This window comes from Ambystoma mexicanum, chromosome 10 (assembly GCF_040938575.1).
Source record: "Ambystoma mexicanum isolate Mex_15411 chromosome 10, UKY_AmexF1_1, whole genome shotgun sequence".
Classification (NCBI taxonomy): domain Eukaryota; kingdom Metazoa; phylum Chordata; class Amphibia; order Caudata; family Ambystomatidae; genus Ambystoma; species Ambystoma mexicanum.
Window position 1 is genome coordinate 15051928 of NC_090932.1, and position 17913 is coordinate 15069840.

Consider the following 17913-nt stretch of genomic DNA (forward strand, 5'->3'; position numbering starts at 1 on the left):
ATGGCACCAGTCTGCATGCATGCATTGTCCTTGCAGTTTTCATTGATGTGGCACCAGTGTGCAGGCATGCATTGCCCTCGCAGTTATCATTGATATGGCACCTGCCTGCATGCATGCATTGAACTTGTAGTTTTCATTGATATGGCACCTGTATGCATGCCTGGATCACACATCCAGCACTCATTGATATGGCATCTGTATGCATGCATGCATTGCCCTTGCTGTTCTCATTGAAATGGCACCTGTGTGCAGGCATGCATTGCCCTTGCAGTTATCCTTGATATGTCACCTGTGTGCATGCATGCATTGCCCTTGCAGTTATCCTTGATATGGCACCGGTGTGCATGCATGAATTGCCCCTGCAGTTCTCATTGAAATGGCACCTGAGTGCATGCATGCATTGCCCTTGCTGTTTTCATTGATATGGCACCTGTGTGCATGCCAGCATCACACATCCAGTTCTCATTGATATGGCACATGTATGCATGCCTGGATCACACACCCAGCACTCATTGATATGGCATTTGTATGCATGCATACATTGCCCTTGCAGTTATCCTTGATGTGGCACCTGTGTGCATGAAGGCATTGCCCTTGCAGTTCTCATTGATATGGCATTTGTGTGCATGCATACATTGCCCTTGCTGTTCCCAATGATATGAAAGCTGTGCTTGCTTGCCAATGCCCTTGCAGTTCTCATTGATATGGCAACTGTGTCCATACATGTATTGCCCTTGCTGTTCTCCTTGATATGGCACCTGTGTGCATGCATGTATTGACCTTGCTGTTGTCATTGATATGACAGCTGTGCTGGCGTGCATTGCCCTTGCCGTTGTCAATGATATGGCAGCGGACTGCATTCCTGCATCACCCGCTCATATTGACCTGGTACCTGTTAGCATGCCCTCGTCGACAATACAGCTCCCATTGAGGAGGATGGCATCACATGGCAGATACAGCTTCTTTCCTGGTAAAATGAAGACATCACCTGGGACCAAATGACGAGATTCAATTTCTTTACATCCTATGGCACAAAAAGAAAATATTCATGTGAAAAGAGTGTTAGGCAGAATTACATGCAGTACCCTTTGGGAACACTACACACAATTAAGACTACAGGTGGTAGCAGTGGCTGAGCAGCCATACTTATCTCAAGAGGGATGTGAGTAGTACAAGATGTTACACAAAGGACTTGCAATCACAGTAGTTCACACAAACACTATTCAAGGTGTCTTAGTAAAAGAATATACATTTATTTACACAGTCAGTAGAAAACATTACACTAGTAAGAAGCAGCTTAATATCACAATCTTACTATACTACAGTACACAACCAATAAGTTTCTGAACAAGTTAGGCTCCCCTGAAGTGGGAGCAAAATTGCACTTTAGTAACTTTCAAAAGTGGTAGAAAGACAAAGGTTAAAAGAATTAAAGCACAATTACTTTCATAGGTAGGGCAAATATTTTCAGTTCACTATAACTGGCAATGCAATTCAATAGGCCTGGGCCAAAGTCAATTGTTCAGAGTCTTGGATAGGATAGCACAGTTCTGGTAGTAAACGGTTAAGTCTTTGCCAATATTCGAGGAAGTAGATTGCCAGAAAAAGAGTTATATGTCTGATTAGGAGTGAACAAGACTCTAAAGTGGGGAGTTTCCCAAAATGTCACCGCGGCAGAAAAGACTTCCACACCGCATTTGCACAGTACCTTAGGAATGAAGAAAAGCTGTATCTGAGACAGTTGTTCCTGGCAGTTCCTGCAGATCTCGCTGTTCCTGAGCTTCAGTCATGGGGATAAAAATGAGGACAAAAGGAGGTTCCTGCACTGCCTAGGGAAGAGGCCACATGATTGGCTAAGTGTCGGTTTAAGGTACGAGTGCCTTAAAGTCCACAAACTGGTATCCTTCTCTTATATCCGGTTTTCAACAGCACTCTGATGAAAATTCGACCAGTATGGAGACGGTGTCCAGGTGGTTTACGGGTTGGTTGGATGGCTCCTTCAAGGCCGTCCTTGAAGGAGCTTCTCTGTCAATGGAGTTTCAGGCAATTCGAACCTGCAGCAGGGCTTCACCAGGCACACCAACGGTCCAGGAGTTACAGCAGTCATCTTACTTCAGCTCGTCTTCGGTTCTTTCGTTCCAGTGGTCGACTCTGCCTTTCAAGTCCCAGAGGCCTGCTTTTAAAAAGTTTCCTCCCATTCATCCCAGCTTGGCTGTCACTCACACAGCAGGGTGGCTGTCCTTGCCAGACAGTCAGCCAGCCAATCACACCAGAGTGCATTCAGGCCTCCTAGTAGACTAAGCACAGGGAGTTCCAAGCACCTCCCTCACATCCTGTCCACTCCAGACACTCTGGCACCAGAGTAGGGCTTCAGAACAGAAGCCTGCCAAAGGGCCCAAACAAAGGGACCAAACTTGGTTTGGCGCACAGAGTTCCCCATAAGAAGGACTTTTCCTAAAGGAAACGGCGAAAAAAGATGACCGGAGTCTGTTTTTATAGAGGGGTCATGGGTGCCATATTGAAAAACATGGCTGACCCGATCCGGAAAAATCATGGTAGTTCATTCCAAAACCACTGCCACCAGCCATTTCAAGAGGAAAGTGTAACATTTGACTGTTACATGAGTGTTTAGACACAGGAGATGTTAGGCAACCCCTCCAACACTCTATAGGAAGATAGTGTGTGCTGGGTCTATGAATTTAAAAAGACTAGCAAAATCAATTTAACTTTACATGCCCTGGGAGATGGTAATCAGTCCCAGAAAAGGTATTTAAACCTTGGGGAGTCAGAAAGACACCCCTGTGCCACTGCACTGAAGGTGCTGTGTGACACACAAGAAAAAGATGATGCCTATAGAGTAATTTAAAACCCCATATCCAAAGAACACAAAAGTAAAACACACATCAAAATACATGAAAGAGTGGAAAAAAAGGTTCACTCTCTTTCCAGGTAAAAATTAAAATCCTAGAAATCCATCAAAGTTTCTGGGGGTCTCATAAGGTAAGGGACATTAGCACATTCTTGAGAATTCTCCCGAACAAAGAGTACCTCTGGCAGTTTCCATTTCACTTATGTATATTACCCACAAATAGCTGCTTCCTTCAGATAAAACAATCCCAGAATCACACCTGTTCACATCAAATCTATAATACGTGTATCCACCGACACACCTGTCAAATGCCGCAAATCAGACACAAAGGCAAGTGCAAAACACAGAGAGTCGAAAGTGCTCAAGAACATTTTGAAGTGAAGCTGTTAACCATTCCAAAATACGCATAAGCAATTTGCAAATGCATTTTGGCGCTCTCAGTTGTTGCGATTGCGACTACATTTACAACCAAAGTGGGAAATTTGATCCACTCGTGATACAAGTTCTAGACCAATAGCAATGTGTACTTTCTGCCAAAAAGCAGAGGGCACTGAAGCACTGCATCCTCTGCTTATTAAATGCCCTTCTCTGTGTCACCTGAGGAGGGCTTTGCTTTAGCCTTTGTTCTTGATGACAATGGGCCTCATTCCGAGTACGGCGCTAACCAATGGCGCTATTAACGCCTTGGTTGACGCCGTACCCGGACCGGCAGCGCCTTGGTGGTTGGCGGAATTACCGCCCCATTCCAAGGTTGGCGGGGCGGTAATTCCCCAATCCCCATTTACCCTTCCCCATTCCCATTCTTGCCCCATAGGGCATAATGGGAGTGGGGAAGGCGTCAATTACGCCACCGTAAATTACGGTGGCGTAATTAACATCAAGGTCCCTTAGCGCCATGGTATTTAACGCCTGCTAAAAGCAGGTGTTAAAAGCACCATGGCGCTAAGGGAACTCGGAGTATGGCGGTAAGGGATTACCGCCACCGCTCTCGTTAGCGGTGGCCGCTATCCCTTAACGCCATACTCGGAATGAGGCCCAATGACCTTTATGAAGATCATGTTTGGTTTCCTTACTTTCAGGAAATGAAACACTGTATCTATTGCAGTTATTGCATGTGTATATAGAATTAACATCATTGCTTAAGCATGGTCATTATGTCACTACTTTATAGGAAAAAGGGCCACTTTTTATTGGTGATGTACTTTTGTGAATTGATGAGTGGGATGCATAAAGACTGATTATTGCATCAGATGTTTGATTCCCTTCTTGTTCTTTCTTTTCTACTTGTATGCATGCTTTATGAATCTGTAGCTTCAACATGTTAATAATGTGTAAGATTTAATTTAAACCAAATATCGAATTTAAAAAAATGAGAAATGTCGCTAACATACCCAAACCAAGGCATTTCTTAAACGTTTCCACAACTCCACCTTCCTGCCCTTTTGATGGTCACAGTTCTCTGCAGGTGCTGTAACACAACACTCTGCAGGAGGGAGCAGTTTTGGAGTGCTTTCAAGGTTTCGGTCAAGAAGCATGAGAATCACTCACTCTCCCCTACCTTAGATATCAGGCACACCCACCATCTTCCCCTGTCCACCTGCCCCTCCATATCTGTGGTTGGAGCCCACTTCCTCCACCTTACTACCTTGCCTCTCCTACAAAAAAACAAAAACCCAAAATAATATCAAATCCAGAAACACAAAAAAAAGGTTCCTTTAGGAATCCGCTTTCCAATGTATGGTCCACGGACCGTACAATAGTCCACGGACAGCTGGAACATTCCAAGCATGGGGTGGGCAAATTCAAATCATTAAAATTGTTTTTCCTTCAAAAATAGTGGCTCTAAAAAGAAATTGTTTCATAATGTTTTGGGCGTTTTATATACTGAACTAACAAATGTTCTATTGAACTTATTTCCTTCATTCAACTTGCACAAAATCTGCTTCTAATGTTATCTGTTTTTGTTTTATGTACTAGAGCTACTAAATAAAACATCACAACATATTTCATGAGTTCACAAAAATAGCTTCAGTGCATTTTGGATATTCAAAAGGAAAATCTGATTCCTGACATCAGTCAAATGCACTCTATCTCCTTGAAAAATATCTACGCTACCCAACTTGATATTTATGATGTCAAATGCCATTCCTAAATCATACAAAAAAGCACATACAGCTTTATTGACATGCTGTCCAGCTTCTTCTATTTGAGGACAAAACAAGTTTGGACGTCTCCAAATTGGCTTTGTTTGATTTTAGAATAAAATCATCTTTGCAGCTGGAAACAGGTCCATTAGGCTTCTCAACAAATCCTTCATGGAAAACTGCAAAGACCCTGCAGTCACATACCCAAACTGTTGCCTCCACAATGCCCAATAATGATATCAGGATGTTTAAAGTGAGCCATACGCTCACAGAATGGTAATAAAGTTACCCGGTTTAAACAACAATCTACATAACACAAAACTTCCACTTCGCCCAATCCAATAGTAGAGGAGATGCCACGAGATCCACTGTACACCTTCAGTGAATGCATCCAGGAATCTCCGACCATCCACACTCACTGCATCTTCATAGCCATAGTCATAGCCATCTTCATTACACACAACAAAGACAACACTTGTACTCCTGTTCACTTCAATTCCTCCTTCACAACCAAAAATCCTGATTGGCTAGTCCCCCAATATCCTCTTTCCATGCCAGGCATCCTCAAAAGATGGGAATGGCATGTGCTGCGTGACTGTCGAGCCGGAAAAAGGCCTTGGAAAGTTGTAAAAAGCTGACAGATTAACTAAGAATGGGTCTAGGAGCTCTGGAAGGGTAAACCTTCAACTTGAAACATCCTGGATGGCCAAAAATGTAGTTTCAAACTGTCAGCCGTGAGGGACAGCAGACATGTTGTCACACGGCACGGGCACGCTCACGCTCACATGACAACATCTGGAGACGTTCAGGGCAGAGGTCCGCGGGAGGTCCACCTACGGATGCATTGTCCATGGACTAATTAAAAGTGCATTAAGTGAGACCTTACATGTAGGGACACGGGGCAACGTCTGGGGACACCCTATTTCGTAAATGAACCCCCGAATAGTCATTCAGTTGAAGGACTATTAATTGGGGTTAAAAAAAGGAATGTATCATACAATAATATAGAAGATGTTTATAGTATAAACATAATTTTATTTCTCAAAGTGCTGGGGAATCAGAATGACAGACATAAGTGGGAGAATTTGTATAAAGTCATAATTGGAGAGGCAGGGAGAGACGTTTCATGAATCCGTCTCTGATTTATATGTTGTGAATTTGAAGAGGATGATTGCTGGGGGCAGGTGGTACAGGTACAAGTAAGGCAGTGATAATGAACATTCCTAATAACATGATTTTTAACATAATTAAAAGTTATTTAAAGTAATGTGTAAGTTAATCAAAATTTGAAAACAAGATCATGCTTTCATTGTTTACAGGTGGGGATTGGGATTGTGTTTTCGATTGTTGATATTGATATTGATATTTTATTTCTATCGCTCTCGTACACAATTGTTTTGGTGAGCGACAAGGCAAGGGAGGGGAACAGGGGAGAACAAAACAACGATCTTACTAGGCCCAGTGACATTGAGAACACGCAAGTGCATGGGAGATGGGGAGTGGAAAAGTGCATGAGATGGGGGAGAAGTGGAAAGTGCAGAGCAAATAAGAAACAGATAAATAACAATAAATAAATAATAAAGGCAACAAACAGTGGTAGTGCATCCAGCAATTTGCAAGTGCTAGGTATAAGGCAGCAGACAGGGTAGGTCAGATTAGTGTAGGAAGCAAATGGGGGACTGTATGGGTACAGATACAGACCCCAGTGCAATGGGTGGCATGAGGCAGTGCGGGAGGGTGGCAGGATGAGCAGGTTCCTGCGCCCGGAGGACAGAGGGAGGCCAGGTGCACGGTTCCAAGAGAGAACAGATCAGCAATAGAGAGGGGGAGCGATGACAGAAGAAAAGAGGAAGGTCTTGAGGTGCTTCCGGAACCAGAGATGGTTCTCTTCAAGTTTTAGAGTGGCAGGGAGGCTGTTCCAGAGGGAGTCCCCAGCCGAAGACAGAGATCTACCCCCAGCTCGTTTCTTTGAAAAACGACTGACCCTGGGGGAGTTAGAGGTATAGGAGCGAAGAGCTCGAGAGGGGAGGTATTTGCGGAGGGATAGCTGAAGGTATTTTGGACCCAGGCCCCAGAAAGCCTTGTTGACAATGCAGAGGGTTTTGAATTTAATCCTTGCATCCACTGGGATCCAATGGAGGGATTTCAGAGCTGGAGAGATACGATCCCAGGGCTTGAGGCAAAGGACAAATCTTGCAGTCCTGTTCTGGATTAGTTGCAGAGGGCAGAGAGTAGTAGCAGGCAGATTTAGAAAGAGGCTGTTATGATAGTCCAACCTAGAGAGAACCAGAGCTTGGGAGACCATGAGATTCTGGGGGAAGGAGAGGAAAGGCAGAGTACCTCTGAGGAGGTGCAGTAGGAAGTTTGACTTTTTAGAGACATCAGAGATGTGGGCGGAGAAGGAAAGTGTGGAGTCAAAGATGACCCCGAGGTTCTTAGCCTCGCAGGTGGGGGTAGGAGGAGAGCCAAGGGAGGGCAGCCAGAGAGTGAGGGGAAAGGATGGTGAAGGTGTGCCGATGAGGAGGATCTCCGTCTTGCTGGCATTTAGACAAAGATCATTGGTGGCACACCAATCTTGATTGGCCTTTAGGCAATCAGAGATGGGAGAGGGAGAAAAGGTGTCAGAGGACAGCCTGAAAATGAGTTGAGTGTCGTCAGCTTATCACCGGAAATTTGAGCAGAAAATGGCAATGCAGTGGGTGAGAGTTGCCAGGTATTGGTTGAAAAGCCAGAGCGTGAGGCTAGGCCCTGGGGAACACCACAGGTAAGGAGGAAGATAGATGATAGGAAGGATCCAAGTTGGACCTGGGAGGGTCGATCTGAGAGGAACAAAGTCAGCCAGGCCAGAGCCTGATCAGTGATACCAAGATTATCACAGAGATGGTTCAAGAGGATGGTATGGTAACCATGTCGAAGGCAGAAGAGAGATCGAGGAGGATGAGGACACAGGGAATGTTAGGGTCAAGGTTGGAGAGCAGATCTTTCCGGATGTCAAGAGAGCAGTTTCTGTGCTTCTGGCATCTCTGTAGCCAGACTGGCGGTCATGGAGACAGCCAACAGAATTGGAATGAAGGTTAAGTTGAGAGATGGTCAACTTTTCCAGGAGTTTGCCCAGAAAGGGAGTAATGGAAATTGTGCGATAGTTAGCCGGACAAGAAGGATCAGCTGTGGGTTACTTGAGAAGAGAATGCACAAGGGATTGATTCAGAGGGGAGGGGAAGGATCCTGAGGCAAAGGAGTGATTGCAAAAATCAGCAAGGGCTGGAGCGAGGGTCTCAGTGTGTTCCTTGATGGTTTTAGAGGAACAGGGATGAACCTGTTTGGACAAGGCTTTCATAGATCAGACTTGTCTGGCGACCTCGTCAGGGGAGAAAAGAGGAAAGGGCGAGAAGGATGGTGGGAGGGTGGCTAAAGCAGGGTCAGCAAGCACAGATGGAGCAGTGAGTGTGGAAAGGGTGGACAGGATGTCCTGGGTTTTTGAGATAAAGTGAAAGGCAAGAGCATTGCAAAGAGCCTGGGAGGCAACAGGAGGGGTAGAGACTGCAGCAGGGTTGGCCAGCTCCTTGCATACTTTAAAGAGTTTGGCTGAGTTGTTAGATGCCACAGATACAGGAGCTTGAATATGGACTCTCTTCTTGGTGAGGACAGGGAGTCGGTATTGCCTTTGTAGCAGGTGACAGGCCAGTTTGTCAGAGGATGAACAAGAAGCCCTCCATTTCCTCTCAGCCGTCCTACACTTATGTTTTAAGTGTTTTAAGTGTAGCTAGGTCAGAGTCATACCAGGAATTGCACTTGGCTTTAGACTTCAAACAGATCCTCATGACAGGGGCAAGAGCATTAAATGTATTGAAGATTAGAGCAGAGACAGGGCTGTGTAAGGATGCAAGATAGCCAGAGGTGGAGGGGTGGGGGCAGAAAGTGGCAGCAAAAGCCTCAACTGACACACGCTTCATAGGCTGGATGTCCGAGAAGGTAGGTGGCATTGTTGGGGTAGGCTTGGCTTGGGGGAGGAGAGGGAGAGATGAGAGGAGGGAGTGATCGCTCCAGGAGAGAGGAGTGGTCAGAGAGATGGAGAGGGAGAGGTCAGAGAAGATTAAGACATCAAGTGTGTGCCCTGCAGAGTGTGTCGGGCCAGAGGGGAGGATGGACAGGGAGAGGGAGTCGCAGAGGTCATGGAAGAGTACAGAGGAGGAACAAGGAGAGTCTAATTGTATATTGAGGTCACTGAGGAGGAGGAGTTGAGTAGTAGAGGTGAGGTCCGCCTACTCAGAGAGAAATTAGGTAATTTGACCAGGAGGCCGGTAGATGGTAGCCACAGTAAGAGAATGGGTAGGAGAGAGAGAGAGAGCCTAGAGACAAGGCATTCAAAAGAGGAGTAGGTCTGAGTGGGAATGATGGAGGCAGGAATCCACTTGTAGCCATCAGGGAGGAGAATGTCAAAGCTGGTGACAGAGCTGGCCATGAACCATGTCTCAGTAAGACCAAGGACATCAAGGTCTAGTTCTTCAAGGAGGTGACAGATGTCAGAGGAGTGTTTGACAGCAGAGCGAGAGTTGAGAGTGGCAATATGAAGAAGTTACCCAGCCCTAAAAACCTTCCGAGAAGGGGTACAGATCAGAGGTACGCCCTGCAGAGGAGAACGAGCCCTAGGCGGGGCAGAGGAGGAGGAGAGAGAGGGCAAGGTAGCCAAGCGGGGAGAGGAGGGGACAGCCGGAGATGAGAGGAAATTGATGAGGTGAGGGAAGCGCCTATTGTGATGCTGGAAATGTATCGGAGGGACAGGGCCTCCGTATCCTTGTCCTTTACTGCCTTTTATTGTGTGTTCTGTTGTGTTTTCCATGCAGGAGTTCATGTGGGCCTCCTGAAGGTGCAGCTCTCTCTTTTGTTTTGGTGTACAGACCCATGGGATACCCTTATGACACCCATGGGTGGGGGTACAACCCTGTGCCCCTAGTGTATGTTTTTGGGCACCTGTGTGTGGCCCACAGAGCAGGGTATGGGCTGGTGGCAGCTCCATGCTGAATTTGATAGGTGCCCTGGGTGTCCTCCATTTTGGGATACCCAGGTCCTGCCATTGGAATCAGTTGATTCCTGATAGGAAACAAGATGGCCCCTGTGGCCTCTTGCTTTAAATTGCCTGTTACCTTGTTTTCATAAAAAGTCCTGGGAAGCGCTGACTCTGTCCCTTCCCCCTGACTGGCTGTTGGGTGTAAGTTCCATATATGGTGTTGTTGAGAAGTCCAGGCCAGACTGGCTGGAGCCTTCCCAGTGACTGTATGTTGTGGGTACACCCTGTGGGTGGAACCTGGGTGAATGGAGTATGTGACGCATATGCATTCTGTGTTGTGGGTGTCTAGTATCTGGTGTTTGACACAATGGGCCTCATTACAACCCAGGCGGTAAGTTACCGCCTGGGTTGTGACTTTACCGCCATGGCGTAAACTACGTTTACGCCATGGCGGAATGGGGATTTACCGCCCCATTCCGACCTTGGCGGGGCGGTAAATCCCCATGTCCCATATACCCTTCCCCATTCCCATTTTCGCCCCATAGGGCATAATGGGAGTGGGGAAGGCGTTAATTACGCCACCGTAAATTACGGTGGCGTAATTAACTCCATGGTCCCTTAGCGCCATGGATTTTAACACCTGCTAAAAGCAGGTGTTAAAAGCGCCATGGCGCTAAGGGACCTCGTAATTGGCGGTAAGGGGTCGGCGCAGCTAACGCTGGCGTAAACCCCTTACCGCCAGGGTCGTAATGAGGCCCAATGACTGAGACAGCCCTGCCCGAAACTGGTATGAATGCAGTGTGGAGTGTTGAATGACTGGGTACTTATCCCAAAACACATAAATTGTTGTGAGTGTCTGGAGAGAAGTGAGTGGCCTGAATGCACTATGCATCTGATTGGATGCCTGCCTGCATGAATGCCCTTCTGACTGATTGGTTGCCTGAGTGTGACCCAGCAAAATGACTGGGAGATCAACTAGTATATCTGGGGGCCTCTCACTGCTAGAATCCTTGTTCAGAAGCTGAAGAGAAACTGGAGTTGAAACTGAAGCTTAACCTTGAAGCCCTGCTGGAAGAGAAGCTTTGCTGTTGCTCTACTTTGACAATTTGAAAGCTGCTGTGTCTCCAAGGACTGACCCAGAGAGGACCTGGTAAGGCACCCTCTTCCCGAGCTACGAGGGACCATCGTGCACCAGCTAATCTTTTCCAAAGCTGCCTGGTATACCTACGACAGGCTGCCGACAAGAGACGGGGACTGCCGCGGAATCCCAAAGAGAGAAGCACCTGGACTGTTGTCCGCCACAGTCGACGACTGCCAGCACCGACCGGAGCCGCCAGGCTCCCGTTGCCGAAGGACTTTCAATTCACTGACGCGCTTGTCTGCACCGCGGCCCACCTTCCCTGCCGGAGAAGGCCAGGCTGTCGACGCACAGAGGAGCATCTGCCAGTGGGTTTCCCGCCACTCAAAGACCACAGAGATGCCTACGACTCAACGCCATTGCTGGGCCACAATTCTTCAAACTCTTTGAGGTCCAGAACTATCGACATCGAGGTGCCCCGCATGCCTCTTCCTTGCAGGATGTTTACGCTTCCCCGTCGATGAGCACCGCTAGGAACAAAGCTGCTGTTACGCTCAACTGGCTCCCACAGAGGCATCGATCTGGACTGGACTGCTGCGGTCTCCACCAATGTGACGCGTAGGACCGAGATGACGGACTGGACTGGCTCACCTAGCTTCGTTTGCTTGGCCCATAGGAATATTCTTCTGCAAATGGAGAAAGGGAATTAACCACCCATGGAGTTGAGCGTAAATCCCCCCACCCCGCTGTTCCCCCCACTGATCACCTTGGATGTCCCCTCTTATAGTCTCACCTGATGATTTGAAAAGATGAGCTCTCCATCCTGCATTGAGCGCAGGGACGCGTAGATAACCAATTGCTTCACTGGCTCGAAGGAATTGGTGAGTTCCAGGACAATATTGACTCCGATATTCCCGGCAAAACGCCGTAAGTCTGCAGTTCGTAAGAGTTCAAATGCCTGACTTTCACTCTTGTCTGATTCCTTGCATGTTGCAGCTTGACCCTACTGAAGAGTTCCTCCTGGCAACCGGTAATATTCTGGTAAGGATTTGTATTATCCAACACAGTTCGATAAAATAATGTCCATATGTAACCTGTTGCTTTCTCCCTTATTCAGACGCTGAGAGAAAGTATGAAGTCTCGGGGAATAATGCCTCCGACGGTAAGATCAGGTAAGTCTTTTGTGGTGAGGAGGGTTCCCCTTGTTAGTCCCTTTGTTTCACCTTGCTGTCCTTTTGTTTCCCCTTAGGGGCCGGGGTTCGGCTAGGATGCAGTGGAAGCTGCGCCGACCCATGAAGAGGAATAGTACCCCCGGTGGTAAAATCAGGTAAGTCTATGGGGGGTATTCCTCTGTGTATTCCCTTGGCTCACCTTGCTGTTCTTGTCTTCTCCTTAGGTGCCGGAGTGCGGCGGGAACATTCAGGAGGATGCGGAGAAATGTGAAGATGCTGCGAAGGCCGGTGAGTTCAGCGCGGCGCTGCAGCAGGCGAGGCGACGCGCAAAAAATAACTTCTTCCAGCTTGAAGGCGCGATGGATCGGGAATTCAGGTAAGGATCAAAGGTATTGCTCTTGTTCTAACCTTTTCTCCTTCTTTCTCCCTTTTTCTAGGAGCTCCATACTCGAGGCGGGCGTGGCAGAAAACTGGATGCAGACTTGCAGGCACGGTGAGCATTACGCTGCTGGATGCAGAATAACGCTAAGCGTGTGCTGCTCTTCGGGCATGGTTTAAATAGCCTCCAAAGTAGTCCCACGTAAGTATTCCTCCCCAGCCCCACCCGAGTAAAAAATAGTCCCTAGGTAAAATAGTCCCTTCCAAGCCTCCTTTGGCTTGGAGCTCTTGCAGCATGGTCTGCATCAGGTAAGTTTGCAGCATGGTCTGCATCAGGTAAGTTTTAATCTAGGAACCTGGCACCTATGGCGCCAGTACTGACTCTCCATATAAGCCTGGCCCAGGACTGCACCCAAATAGCCCCTAGCAGGGGTTGTTGGGCTTGCTTGGGGTAACTTGATGCCTACTTCCGGGATGCCTACTTGCTGGACTTGGTCTGGGTCCCCGGGGGTAGGCATCATGACAGCATTCCCCCTAAGGCCCGTCCTAAAGTCGTTCTTCCCTGTGGTTTCGGTTTGTCTGGGAAATTTCGGTGGAATTTTTTTACCAATCGGGGTGCATGAACATGGTCACTAGGTTCCCATGACCTTTCCTGTGGTCCGTAACCTTTCCAGTCGATTAAATAAAAAAGTTTTGACTTTATCAGCTTGGAGTCCAGGATGTTCTTAACTTCAAATTCGGGTTCTCCGTCTACAAGGATGGGGTCTGGTGGCTTGGTTAGTCTTGTCCCTGGTTGTACTGGCTTCAAAAGTGACACATGAAAGACGGGATGAATTCGCATATTAGCGGGTAAGTCCAACTTGACAGCCACTGGGTTGATAATGGCCTTAATAGAGTAAGGACCCAAATATCTGGGGTTAAAGGTCCGCGTTCCCTTTAGAGGTATATGTTTTGTGGCTAACCATACTTGGTCCCCTATTTGGTTTTGTGGAGAATCACTTCTATGTCGATCAGTATTTTTCTTTCGCCTGTTTTAAATGTGTAGTTGCTTCCTTAAAGGCTTGTGTAATCGTAGCGTGCAGATGGTCCACTGCGGGCATTTCTAAGTGTTGGGGTGAGTCAAGGTCTGAGGTCCGAGGATGGTGCCCATATAAGGTATAAAAGGGGCTTTGTCCAGTTCCAGAGTGTACTGAATTATTGTATGCATATTCGGCGATCCAAAGAATGTCTTTCCAATTACCCTCTGTCTGATGTAACATACAACGCAGGTATTGTTCAAGAGTCTGGTTGGTCATCTCTGTTTGACCATCGGTCTGGGGGTGGTGACTGGTCGATAACCTCACATCGATTTGCGCCAATTGACAGCATTTTTTCCAAAAATGTGAAATGAATTGACTGCCCCGGTCAGAGACCAATACGGACGGAAATCTGTGTATGCAAACAATGTTTTCGAGGAACTCCTTGGCCAGGATTGAAGCTGAAGGTAATCCCTTTAAAGGAATAAAGTGGGCCATCTTGGAAAAAAGATCCACAATAACTAGAATGGTGTTAAATCCATTGCATGGGGGTAGATCAGTAATAAAGTCTAACGATAAGGTGTGCCATGGTGTAGGCGGAATGTCTACAGGTTGTAAGAGTCCAGCTGTTTTTTTCTTTTGACTTTTGTTTTGGGCGCAAATGCCACAAGACATCACAAATGATTTAATATCCTTTCGCCAGGTGGACCACCAGAATTGTCTTTTAATTTTAGCTTCAGTTTTTGCAATACCAGGGTGCCCCTCCATTAGGGTATCATGATAACGGGAAATGACTAGCTCTTGTAGTTGCTTGTGTGGCAGAAATATCCGTCCTTGGTAATAAGGCAGATCATTGGTGACAGAGTAGTCCGGGCCTTTCTTTATCCAGTCCTGCAAGGCTGTAGGATCAAAGAGTTGCTGGATCTTTACCTGAATGTCCTCTACTGTCTGTAGAGTAGTCATGCCAAAAATCCTTTGTTCGGGAATTATAGGTACTGGTTCAGGGTTCACTTCTGCCTCTCCCATCCCTATTCGGGATAAGGTGTCTGCTTTACCATTCTTACAACCTGGTCGATAGGTTATCACGAAATCGAACTCGGCAAAGAACAATGCCCATCGGAGTTGAAGTGACGATTGGACCTTGGCTGTCTTTAAATACTGTAAGTTCCGGTGATCGGTGATCACAGTAATGGTATGCCTGGCACCAAGAAGATAGTGCCGCCAAGCCTTGAAGGCGGATTTAATGGCTAATAACTCCTTATCGGTAACCGCATAGTTTAATTCAGGTGCCGCGAACTTTCTGGACCAAAACGCTACTGGGTGAAGCTGGCCAGTTTTGCATATAGTTTGTGCTGGCGCAATTTCTCAAGGACTGCTCGGACGTGCTTCACATGGTCTGATTCTAAAGAGTATACTAGAATATCATCGATATATACGACAACACAAACGTCAATGAGTTCACGAAGGACATCGTTCATGAAGTATTGGAAGGCTGCAGGTGCATTGCACAACTCGAAAAGCATCACCTGGCATTCGAATAACCCATACTTAATGCGGAAAGCAGTCTTCCATTTGTCGCCCTCTTTTACACGTACCAGATGGTATGCCCCCCGGAGATCTAAATTAGTGTATATAGAAGCACCCTTCACTTGGTCTAGTAGTTCAGGGATCAGAGGCAATGGGTATCGGTTCTTAACAGTTATCTGGTTCAATGCGCGCTAGTCTATGCATGTTCTGAGGTCATCTTCCTTTTTGGGCATGAAGAACAAAGCTGAAGATGCAGGGGACTTAGATGGGTGAATAAAGCCATTGGCAAGGTACTGGTCTAAGTATTGTTGTAGGTGAAGGTTCTCAGGTTCCGTAAGGGCATAGATCCTGCTACAAGGGGGTTGTGCACCGGGTATGAGATCGATTTGGCAATCGTACAATCTGTGAGGAGGTAAGGTGTTTGCCTGTTCTTTTTGGAAGACATCCTGGAATTCTTGGTATTCAGGAGGTAGTTGCATGACTGCTGTGGTTACTGTGGCCAGGCCTGCGCTCAGATTTTTCTTTGGGTAACAGGTTTGCGCACAATCCGGGAAGGTTATTCTCTTCTCTCGCCAATCAATACAAGGATTATGTGCTTCCAACCGAGGTATCCCCAGTATTATTTGGAACTGTGGGGCCTTGATTAGATCAAACACAATAGCCTCTCGATGCCCATCCGGACCCAATAATGTCATCTCTGCGGTGGAATGAGTTACAGGCCCAGAGGCAATTTCAGTTCCATCGACTCTGGTGATGACATCTGAGGTGGTTTTTTAGCAGAGAGGCAGATTCATCCTGGAAGCCAATTTGTAGTCCACATAGTTTCCTATGGCCCCACTATCAATGTATGCCCTTACTGCGTGCATACGCGATGGCTGCCCTGGATCTACGAGGACCATTGGTATGATGAAATGCGAGGTCTGAGTATCCTTCTTCAAGCTCGGCAAGCGGACCTCTACGCTTGTCGAGCTTGGTCGTTTCCTGAATCTGACTCCATATGGCTTTCATCAGCAGCTCCTACCACCTTCTTGGGTGGTTTTACAGGGCAATCCTGTAGAAAATGCCCAGAAGTTCCACAATATAGACACAATTGCATTTGCTGTCTCCTTTCTCTTTCCTTCTGGGTTAAGGGTCCTTTAACCCCTCCGATTTGCATGGGTTCTGAAGCATCTGCTCCTTTGGGGTTAGCGTGGGTTTTGACCAACACCCTGTTCTCAAACCTGGCTCGATCAGCCTTTTTGTTCTGAAGTCTGTGATCTAACTGGACCACTAAGTCTATATATTCAGCACAGTCTTGAGGTGGGTTCACGACTTGAGCCAAGACATCCTTGAGTTCTCCTCTAAACCCTCGATGAAATAACGTGATTCGTTTTACCTCAGGCCATCCAGTTTTCACTATCAATCTATTAAAGGTTGCGATGTAAGATAGAAGGTCCTGGTTACCCTGTCGTAGGGACAAAAGTTTGTTATCCAGGTCCTGTCCTTGGGAGTGCCGGGCAAATAGTCTTTCCATGCTCGTTTGAAAGCCCTGAAAATCCCAAAGAATTGGGTCATCCTGAGTAACTAGTGGAATTGACCAATCAGCTGCACTGCCGCTGAGATATGACAATACAAAGGCTACCTTGGCTTTATCGTTTGGGAAGGCTCCATGTCTGCATAAAAAGTGCAAGCGGCATTGGTTCATAAACATGGCAAACCTTTTGGGATCGCCAGCAAAGCGTTCGGGTGGAGCTAATGGAATATTTCCAGGTATGTTTATTTGCACAGGGTTACTCGATAACACAGGAGCTGGATTTCCCCCGGAACCAGGTAGGGGTGCTTGTTCAGCCGGCTTTGCAATGGTTGCCTAGCAAGCTCATCAGTTCGCTCCTTTGACAAAATCAGTTCTCTCCTAAGAGCATTGGTTTCTTGACAGCGGAATGCACTTCGGCCCTCAGTTCCCCTAGTAATTGGGCCAATTGGTCAGTCTCTGTGGTATCCATAACACCCGGGTGGGAATTTTTAGGTAGGCTTCGTGTTCTGTCACGCTCACCTGGCTCCCACAGAGGTGTCGATCTGGACTGGACTGCTGCGGTCTCTACCAATGTGACGCGTAGGGCCGAGATGACGGACTGGACTGGCCCACTAGCTTCGTTTGCTTGGCCCGTAGGAATATTCTTCTGCAAATGGAGAATGGGAATTGACCACCCGTGGAGTTGAGCGTAAATCCCCCCACCCCACTGTTCTCCCCACTGATCACCTTGGATGTCCCCTCTTATAGTCTCACCTGATGATTTGAAAAGATGAGCTCTCCATCCTGCATTGAGCGCAGGGGCGCGTAGATAACCAGTTGCTTCACTGGCTCGAAAGAATTGGTGAGTTCCAGGACAATATTGACTCCGATATTCCCGGCAAGACGCCTTGAGTATGTAGTTCGTAAGAGTTCAAATGCCTGACTTTCACTCTTGTCCAATTCCTTGCAGGTTGCAGCTTGACCCTACTGAAAAGTTCCTCGTGGCAACCGGTAATATTCTGGTAAGGATTTGTATTATCCAACAAAGTTCGATAAAATAATGTCCATATGTAACCTGTTGCTTTTTCCCTTATTCAGGCGCTGAGAGAAAGTATGAAGTCTCGGGGAATAATGCCTAGGGCGGTAAGATCAGGTAAGTCTTTTGTGGTGAGGATGGTTCCCCTTGTTAGTCCCTTTGTTTCACCTTGCTGTCCTTTTGTTTCCCCTTA

The 17913-nt window shown here is 47.1% G+C and overlaps 1 protein-coding gene across 3 annotated transcripts in view; it reads right to left on the reverse strand.

Moving 5' to 3' along the window:
• The window catches only part of LOC138491102 (probable cation-transporting ATPase 13A4), a 995403-nt gene that overhangs the window by 664481 nt on the left and 313009 nt on the right, over positions 1–17913 (reverse strand). For all 3 annotated transcript variants that reach the window (XM_069617423.1, XM_069617421.1, XM_069617422.1), the window contains exon 9: positions 893–1024. In XM_069617423.1, the coding sequence (XP_069473524.1) occupies positions 893–1024 (132 nt within the window). The remainder of the gene's footprint in view (positions 1–892; positions 1025–17913) is intronic.